The following is a 10,683-nucleotide window of genomic DNA, read 5'->3' on the forward strand; positions in this document are numbered from 1 at the left end:
GGTTGCGGGTAATAAACTCAACGGTATTTAGTCCCTTAACTGTCTGTGTTGGAGAGGATACTTAACTTGTAGCCTATAGTCACTTCTTGTCCACATCATCCTTGACTAATCATATGTATAATTTAACTCCGAAATTATGTTTACCTGTTAGTCATTTCATTAATGTATAGAAATCTAACTTCAAACAAAATGTATAATTATTTCTGTTTTAAAATATTAAACAAGGGTTATTAAAGATATCTTAAATTCATTATCTACTATTATTATATTCACGGAAGGTGGTTAGAGTGATTCGATTGTCATCCACTGGAGAGAATCGGGTACTTGAGCAACACGGTTCACCAAGTCAGTAGACTGCATACTGCACAGGGCCAGGTGACGATATGGGATATCCTGAACCATGACCACTAAACACGCCAGATTTTAGGTTACGTTATACTCCACCGCATCCTCCGCCAATTGAATAAATAATGCTATTGACGTTACTATTAATTTGCGGTATTCAAAACACTCAGAATGGTAGGAGTTATCCAGTGATATAGATAAGAATTGCATTTGTGAGACTAGCAAATAAATATATATATACCGATTTTTCCTTATAGTCCCTCTTCAATCTGTGAGTGCCGAGTGGTGAACTATGCCTTGTCCCGAGCTCATCGAACCGTCAAGGAGTGGCCTAAGTCAGTGAGCCGGACCCCACGAAATTTGCCCAGCGCGGCCTGAGTCACGCCGAGTCTCCGACTCACTTGTTATACTCGCTACCCGATTCCACGTACTTTACTTCTCTTTGCTAGTTATACGAACTTCTGCCCTCTTTCAGCACAACGCTACCCTCTGGAAATAACTTGGACTAATTTCGTATTTTTCTCTGACCTGCAGAATGAAACTCCTGTGTGCCCTGTTACTGCCGTACCTCGCCTTGGTGACGGGTAAAGACCCCAAAGACGCCAAGAATGGTGGTACTGAAAAAACTCGATTCTTCGGAGGACCTCCCGGTCATTTCGGAGGGAGACCCCCTGTCGGAGAAATTCCTTTGGGTCTCCAAGTCCATCCCGTGTTCGGTGGTGTTGGTCACGGGATCGGCGGTGGAGATGCTCCTCTTGTCGTCCCCAGCAGCAGTGGCTGCCGCTACAGGTGCAAGACTCCTGAAGAAGCGGCCTACTGCTGCGAGAACGTCAACCAACCAGCCACCCAAATCGTCAAACCCGGACAGTGCCCACCCGTCAGGCCCGTGTGCCCTCGCGTCTTCGGGCCTCCCATCACCTGCTCGAATGACGGGGCGTGCAGTGGCGTAGACAAGTGCTGCTTCGACAGGTGTCTTGGCAAGCAGGTGTGCAAGGCGCCCCTCGGATATGGACGATAAGAACTTAATGTCCATTGCCACATCCCATCCCTATTTTCATTTGACATACTCGATGCTCTTGCAAATCAAATACATTTATTTATTGTGAATAAACATTGAATATTTTTCTCTACTTTTCCTTATACAAACAACAAATCCTACAGTTTGTATGTTATGCTTTATTAGATAAAATTGCAAGTGACAATTATTCCGTGGTCAATAACAAAATTGGATAAAAAAAAAACAATCCAGAAGCAAACAAATATACGAACAGGAAATAAACAACCAAAATAAACATTAGGTAGATGTTAGAGCACAATTTATTTTCTAAATGACTCTTGCAACATCGGACCGTCCTGCATTTCCTCTTCGGGAAATTTACTCTATTCCTGGACTATATAATTGCCAAAATTATTCACCTTTTTTCTAGGTAGAATTTCTATCCTTATGGCTTCATACCAAGTTTCTATCAAGTGTAAAAATAAACATGTGTAAAAATAAATGTAATTTTATCATTGTGTATTTCCTTTGGAATACTGAGTTCCATCAAGCCCTTCCAAAATTTTTTCTACCTTTCGCGATTTGCATATGCCTTTGTTGAAATCCAACAAATGTATAGAAACGGTGTATTATTTGAGGTAACTAACGAAAAAAAAATCAGTAGAATTGCTCATACTAACTAAAGCTAATCTAAAGCTAACCTAAAGCTAATCTAAAGCTGACCTAATCCTAACCTAAAGCTAACCTAAACCTAACCTAAACCTAACCTAAACCTAACCTAAACCTAACCTAAACCTAACCTAAACCTAACCTAAACCTAACCTAAACCTAACCTAAACCTAACCTAAACCTAATCTAATCCTAAGTTAAACCTAACCTAAACATAACATATTCCTAACATAAATCTAACCTGAACCTAACCTAAATCTAACATAAACCTAAGCTAACCCTATCCTAAACCTAGACCTAACCTAGACCTACCCTAAAAATAACCTAAACCTAACCTAAGAGAGGGAGAGTGTAATATACAGTATATATATATATATATATATATATATATATATATATATGTATATATATATATATATGTATATATATATATATATATATATATATATATATATCTATATATATACACTCAGAGTGTGAGGGAGAGAGTGAAAAAAGACCGAATCTCAGCCTTATGACACCAGGCGCATTAGAATCAGCTGCAAGAGTCTCGTAGATAAAGGTAGACAAGTAAGGTAGATAGAAGGGTAATTTTTATGTGTTGTGTGTTTGATAAACAAGAGTTCGTATGTGAAAGAATTGCACAACCTTGCTCCTCGCCTAAAAGTTTACAAAAAACAGTTGGGGACCTGATTTCATTGCTGTATTATGCTGATGTAACAGTATGTAAACTAAGTCAGTAGTGCATTGATTTTGTGATTGTTTGAGTAAGCTATATTGCTTATGGGGTTTATAACAGCCTTTCTGATTGGAGAAAAAGTGGAGGAGGAGAAAATTCAATTGGTTAATGGGAGTAAAGTCACGCCTTTAGTGGAGGTACTTACATATAAATGTAATGATCATTGGACTAAAGAAGTCATGACATCAGTGGAAATTAACCTAGTGAACAAATTGAGGATCCTAGATGGGAGTCCCTTGGTGCAACTTAAATAGCCAAGTGTTTTATTATTCGGGAATAAACGACAGAAAATTTAAGTTCTGTTTAATTCCCCTCTCTTAGACAGAGTAACATCAACAGACTTCCTACAGAAGAATATTGTGAATGACTTTCGTACGTAAAGAGAGTGATAAAAAGAAAGTAGAAAATGAGAGACGAAATACAAAACTATAGAAGGGAACAGTAGTCGGAGTAACAACGGTGGTTAGATCAGCATAGGGGGGTCACCAAACCTGAATAAAATTGATTTGTTCTGTGATGAATCATTTACGTGAGGCATTGCTATCTCTTATAAATCATGGTGTCTCCCGTCAGCTGTTGAGAGCCACTGGCGTAGGCCAAAATGGAATACATGAGGAGTCACCGGTACTCTCCAGGATGTTGTCACTTCAGGAAGAGAAACGGCTAAACGGCAGAATACGTCTAACTACGGTCAAAACAGTAACTTTTGCTCGACATGTTCTGAGCACCAAGGCAGGTGACAACCACCAAGGGCCGACGGGACTCAAACTGAGGCGAATACTTTTTTTTTTTAAGATGTATTTTGCAGAGAGAAGTTCCTCGTATGGTCCTCATGCCTCAGTGACACACTGAGTATCGATGTAATTCTAGTTTCGCCGAAGTGACTGCTAGTATTTGACATCAGCCAGGCTCTCCGGGCATAATGAAACGAAGGTGACGATTTCAGGTATATTCGAAGACCGACTCAGTTTCCCCGCAGATTCGACAAGAAAGGTTCTTATGATTACAAATATATACGAAGAATATTACGAGGTATAAGTTTGAGGTCATAACAAAGGCTGTAGATCTCGTTCAAAATTTATTTAGAATAAATAGATACTTGTATAATGGAGTTTTTAAAGTGAAATTTTCTATAGTATTCGTGACTTCGAAATTGTAGAATAGAGTCAGTGATGACGCTAAAGTGCTACAGGTATGTGCCAAGAGGTGTTAGAAAGAAATTGCTTGAGAACATAAGTAAGGATAAAGCTTTTCAACGGCCATATCCGAGGGGCGCCTTGCACACATGCTCACCAAGACATCTGTCGAAGCAACACTTGTCCACACCACTGCATGCCCCGTCGTTGGAGCAGGTGATGGGAGGCCCGAAGACGCGAGGGCACACGGGCCTGACGGGTGGGCATTGGCCGGGCTTGACGATCTGCGTGGCGATGGGATTGGGCCGTTGGTTGTTATTCTCGCAGCAGTAGGCCGCTCCTTCAGGAGTCTTGCACCAGTAGCGGCAGTTGCTGCTGGGGGCGACAGGAGGAACAACTCCACCGCCGATACCGTGACTGACGCCGCCGACCACGGGATGGCCTTGGTTACCAAAAGGAGGTCTTCCGAAAGGAGGTCTTCCGAAAGGAGGTCTTCCTCCGAAGGGACCAGGACCGCCCACACCAGGAGCGCCGAAGGGAGGGCCCTGTGCATGAGGAGGACGTCCTCCGAAGAATCGGGTATTTACAGCCCCGCCACTTCCGTTCGCAGCATCACCTTTGTTGTCTTTGAGTTTCTCACCCGCCACCATGGCGAGGTAGGACATGAGCAGGACGCACAGGACTTTCATTCTGTAGGTCGAAGAATAACACGGGATTAGTCGAAAATCACTCAAAGAGAGAAATATGTATTGAAAGGATGGGTGTTCTGACAGGTGATCGAATGCGTTGGCGATTTTTGGCTACTCACTTGTTGCTGCGAGATGAATTGCTGGAATCTGAAGACAAAGTGTGTCCTTTTCCATCTGCGGTGTCTTATATAGTGGGCAATACAACTCATCTTCTCCCTCCCCCTAATCTCCTATCCTCACGTTGTTCCTCGTCACACTCTAGGGACACTGGGTTTTCCAGGGTTTTGTTGAGAATCCAGTGGAATTGTTTGATTTATAGCTTCGTTTTCCCCGATGAAAAAAAAAAAAACAAAAAAAACATTCGTACGTTGGATGTTTGTGTTGAAAAAAAAAACATACTTGGACCGGCAAGCGTGCACGCATTTATAAGACACACACGCAACGTGCACATGCAACACGCACATTAGCATACATGTGAGCTCGCAGACATATATCGCGTGCGCTATCACAAATGTATACATTCACACTTTGACTTACAAATGTTTTCGCGTGCGTGCACTCTTACGCACACACACGCACCACACACACACACACACACACACACACACACACACACACACACACACACACACACACACACACACACACACACACACACACACACACACACACACACATGCACACACACACACACACACACACACACACACACACACACACACACACACACACACACGCACGCACACACACACACACACACACACACACACGCACACACACACACACACACACACACACACACACACACACACACACACACACACACACACACACACACACACACACACACACACACACACACACACACACGCACACACACACACACACACACACACACACACACACACACACACACACACACACACACACCACACACACACACACACACACACACACACACACACACACACACACACACACACACACACACACACACACACACACACACACACACACACACACACACACACACACACACACACACACACACACACACACACACACGCAGACACGCAGACACCCACATTCCCGCACGCATGCATACGTGACAGAGCTACAGTTCATCACAAAAACTCGTAAGGTAATCAAAATTACGTAGTGGTGTATGCCTTTTGCCCCATGTGTATTACATGAGGCGTATTTCACATAACCACCATGTATTCTCTTGTCTATAAACTTTTCCACACCAACAAGCTAAATATAAGATCAGCTGAAGTCAAATTAACATCGTTGTTAAAAAAAAGTACTCGTTGGTAATAGGCGACTTTAATGCTAAAGTGGGGAAGAAGATGGGAGATGAGTCGTGCATTGGGAAGTTTGGAGTAGGTGAAAGAAATGACAGAGGCGAGATATTAGTAAATTTTGCAGAGAACTACAACATGAGGATAATGAACACTTTCTTCCAAAAGTGTGTAGGTCGTAAATGGACCTGGAGAAGTCTAAATGAAACAACAAAATACGGAGTAGACTTCATATTAGGAGATGAGAGCAAGAGCGTTAGCAATGTTACGGTCATGAATAAAGTCAATATAGGTAGTGACCATAGAATGGTAGGTTGCACAGTTAAATTCATTTTCAGAGCCGAGAGAAATAAACTAGTTTTATAAAGAAAATAAGCCTTGCAAAGGTTGAAAATAATAATAAGAAATTTCTCTTAGAAATTAGAAACAGATTTGAAGCTGTAAGAACAATGAGGACACCGTCGAAGATATGAATTTAAATTTAGTGAACATCACTAGGGAATCGGCAGAGAAAACAGAAAGTACAATTAGCATTAAAGAAAACAAATACTCTAAAGCTACAAATGACCTAATTAAAAGAAGAAGGGCCATGCAGATTAAAACCAGGAAAGACGAAATAGAAAAAATAGAACTAAATAAGCTCATCAACAAAAGGCAAAGATGAGAGAAAAGAAAGAGAAACATGGGTGAAATAGAGGAAACTATTCGGAAAAGTAAAAGTACTAAAGGGATCGAGCGCAGACATGCTTTCGGAAGAAAGCGAATGATATGTTTGAAAGATAGAAATGGGGAAGTAATCAACTGCAGATAAATGTATATATATATATATATATATATATATATATATATATATGTATATATAGACATATATATATACATATATATATATATATATATATATATATATATGTATATATATATTGGTAATTGCGTCTTTTTAGGGAGAAGTCACCTGCGAAGTCGTCTGTGAAGAATTTTTCTGGGATAAGTGCAAAACTCAATTGGAGCCTTATGTTCAACTTTTTTTTTTCTTTAACACGTGGTACCAAATTCTCCTCCCTGTACGTCACTCAAGTTGCCTTAATCACGGATATTTAGCTTTGAATTTGAGGAGAAAAACAAAGTTTTGGACATAGCCAATAAATCCAAAGGGAAAAACGAATATTAATTTCGAAATAGATGAAGGACTATTCGGCCTATGAGTAAGTCTGGTTCAAGAACGTGACAGACTTTCGGCACACAAAAAGTCGCCAGCAAAAGCATGCAAAGCTCTTGAAATGCCAAACCCCATAAAGCCGTTATTTCATTAGCCAACCGTGCCTCTATATAAAGTGTATCATTGGATAACAGTATATCTAGACCATTTAATTTCGCCAGTATAGTCCTATTAGAGCTGATCCTTGAGGTCAATACGATAAGTCCTTTGCGCAAGGTTAGGACCATGGTTAGGTGTCTTGCGCAAGGCAGATATGCCAGACTGCTGAAGTGGCACTGCAAAAATCATACAGGCCTAAACTTCATACATGCTTATCTCAGTAGAAAAAAGTGGGACTGATTTACAGTACGTAAATAACACATTAGCCATGATTCTCTAACTTGAAAGTTAAACAAATAGATGAAGAAACAAATAGATTCATAAGAAATAAGTAAATAAAAAAGAAGACAAGTAAAAAAAGTAGCAAAATAAAATAGAAAAAAGTAAATAGGTAAGACAAACCAATATAAGAATATATACAGGATCAATATCAATATATAAATAAACAGAAAATGAAAAACAAGGAAAGAAACTAAATAATAATTTGGCAGATCCTATAAAATAGTGACTTTCTCTTTAACGTTATTGCCAGGCAAAACCCAAATGCTCACATTGGAATGACAAGTTTGTCTCTGTCTGTCTGTCTGTCTCTCTCTCTCTCTCTCTCTCTCTTTCTCTTTCTCTCCCTCTGCCGCCTCTCTCTTTCTTCCCCGCCTTTCTCAAGTGTTCATTTTATTCATTTAACCTCAGGGTTACTTTAGGCCACTCATGTTTATGCGTATCATCAATACGTTCTTCAGTTTCTGAAATGCTATTGGTCGATCACCGTATAACACAATCTGTTAGGTATAAGTGATTATTATCTTAAAAAAATCTGTGAATAAATAACAATCATCACAAAGCTGCAGTACATTTCTCTCACCTTCGAATCTCATATTTTTTCCAATCACATTTTTGTTTAAATATGAGAATAAAGTATGGTAGAAATGAAACATCTAAGCAACTGTATGTGTGTGTGTGTGTGTGTGTGTGTGTGTGCGTGCGTGCGTATGTTTTTGTGTTTGATTTCTACTAAAACTCCAGACATTTAATGAAAAGATTGGTTACAGAAAACAGACGAAATTTTGATGTGTAAATAAACATTTGCTGAAAATTTTTACATTTTTGGCTAATTAAGAAGACTCCATTGTTAATCATAGTGTGAAAAAACTTTCAAATGTTACAAACGAAGAAAGTAAGATAAATGAAATACAATTACACTAAATCAAATTTAATGCTCAGAGGTAAATGAAACAATTGCCTCCGGAGGGTGTTAGCCATGTCACAGACGCTCAGGTTTTTGTTAGTTAGAGGGCAGGATAGATAAGATTGGGGAGAGGGAGGGAGGGGGGGATTTGGGGGTTTAGTGTAAGGAAAGAATGAAATGGAAGGAAGTTAGAGTTATGATAGACTATTCTTATAGTCTTGTGGAGTTTTTTGTTGAAATTAACTTTTAAAAATCAAACCATCAACACCAGACCAAATTTGATGTAAAATATAAGATTTCTGGTCTTTTTCCCCCATTTTGATCGAATACGAATTTATCGTTTAGACTTTCCATTACAAGCACTATTTTTGTCAATGTATTTGCATGAAATACAATGACACCGGGCACACACTCAAACACAAACGCATACCCATCACCATATCATGTTAGATTATGGACTGACTATAGTAGCCTTCACACGAGCAAAAGGCCTATAGTTTGTTTCGTTGGTACAACTTTATTCGTCAACTCTGCTTCACTGTACAATTAGCGGGTTGGCGGACAAAAAATGACGCTTGCTTACAAGTTGTTATAAAAAAAACTCTGGTCATTTCAGAATTATTTATCCAAATTCTAATTTAGAAGCCATGTTATCTGGACAACTTCTGAATTCCAAATTCAGAAGTTGTCTCCTGTAGTGACTCCTAAGATGCACTACAGGATACAGTTATGATAAATACACTAATCAGTCTTTCACGTTTGTCATAGTTATAGTCTGTGTACCCCAAGGTGCCCCTTCAGGTTGTGGCACACGTCGTTCCAAATCAACCTTAGTACATACGTCATTCTCTCTATTTCCCGTCTATGTGCTATTTTTTTGTATTTTATATACAGTAAAGGAAGTTGTAGAGTACAATGAGTACCCCTTTTTAGCATTATAACAACGATTAACCACCCCATCCCACCTGCTTCACCTGTGACACCTCGGCGTGGCAACACGAGGAAAAAAGCGCTGGTGCTATACAACTTCCTTTACTATATAAATAGAAAAAAATATCAAATAACACACATATAAGAAATAAGAGAGAGGAATGTACTAGGGTTGATTTGGTAGACTGTCTAATGGTAAATCACGACGTATGCATCACCCTGAACGGACTCCTTCTGTGTTTTTAATTTTCTGTTTTTTTGCACGTGTCCAATTTTATTTTTATATAAAAAATTGTATATCAAAATATGAGTTGAAGAGCAACGCTCGAGCAGTAAAGAATATGTTTTACTACTAGAAAGCAACTGTAGAAACTAGATAACACGAGACCACCCCACTAAGATCAGTCAACTAAACGATTAGCTCTCTGCAAGAGCTCATGTAAAGAAGAACCCCGACATCATGTCTTCCATTATTAACCTACTCGTAATGTGCTTTGCTGTTGCTTCTCGTTTCCAAACTAACTTAACCTAACCTAAAGTAACCTCTCCTGATCTCTCCTAATCTATCCTGACTTAAATTTATCTAACTAAACTAATCTAACCAAACTAATATCATCCACATTAGATTTACGCTTAGGAGCAATCCTATCGATTTCCAACGAACTTTGAGAGCTCGTGTTGATGGGCTGGACTGAAGATGATGTTGAGGAGCACTTGGACTGTTGAGGAAGGTAACAGTCCCTGTTGGAAATCGGGGAGGTACGTGGGATTCGAACCCACAGCTAAGCGAATGTGAGACCAACATGCTAACGATTACGCCACCATTGGTGGTTATTTATATGATTGAAAATATCCATCTCCAAGAGGGTTTTACCCTTCACTGGTTGCGAAATCTCTGGATCTCTGAAATTTCTTTCTTGCGTGTGTGTGCGTGACTTCCTTCGCCAGTGCGCCGTTACCAGTCGCATATTTTTTTTGTTATTATTTCCTTCTGGGTGGGAATGACCAACTCGTTCCTCGTGGCTGGGTTATTTTTGGATATATGTGAAGTATTTGCTAACATCGTCTCTCTCCGTAACATTAAAAGGATTCCGTAATTACTCTTATTCCTCACCTTGATATCGGGCGCTGGCTTAAGATGAGTTGGCTCCCGGTGCTTGAATGGGCTGCGTTCCAGCGTTGGGCCTCAAATGTAATGGTGTCGCATCTTCCACACCATTGTCACCATCCATAACCATGGAGGAATGAAAGAGTTATTTCTTCTTTTTCCTCTTCCTCCTCCTCTTCTTCTTCCTCTTCTTCTTCTTCTTCTTCTTCTTCTTCTTCTTCTTCTTCTTCTTCTTCTTCTTCTTCTTCTTCTTCTTCTTCTTCTTCTT

General features: G+C 39.8%; 1 protein-coding gene across 1 annotated transcript; it reads right to left on the reverse strand.

The window, feature by feature from the left end:
- Positions 1 to 3,815: 3,815 nt before the first annotated feature.
- On the reverse strand, positions 3,816 to 4,844 carry LOC143019217 (uncharacterized). Its single transcript, XM_076174911.1, has 2 exons — positions 4,695 to 4,844; positions 3,816 to 4,576 (listed from the first exon to the last, which is right to left on the reverse strand). The coding sequence occupies exon 2, from the start codon at positions 4,573 to 4,575 to the stop codon at positions 4,003 to 4,005; it is 573 nt and encodes a 190-aa protein (XP_076031026.1). The 5' UTR covers position 4,576; positions 4,695 to 4,844; the 3' UTR covers positions 3,816 to 4,002.
- Positions 4,845 to 10,683: the final 5,839 nt, after the last annotated feature.

This window comes from Oratosquilla oratoria, chromosome 36, assembly GCF_046742065.1.
Source record: "Oratosquilla oratoria isolate Oo_2021 chromosome 36, ASM4674206v1, whole genome shotgun sequence".
NCBI lineage: Eukaryota > Metazoa > Arthropoda > Malacostraca > Stomatopoda > Squillidae > Oratosquilla > Oratosquilla oratoria.

Coding starts and splice junctions, on each gene's coding strand:
- LOC143019217 (XM_076174911.1), bottom strand. CDS start 4,575: ATGAAAGTCCTGTGCGTCCTGCTCATGTCCTACCTCGCCATGGTGGCG.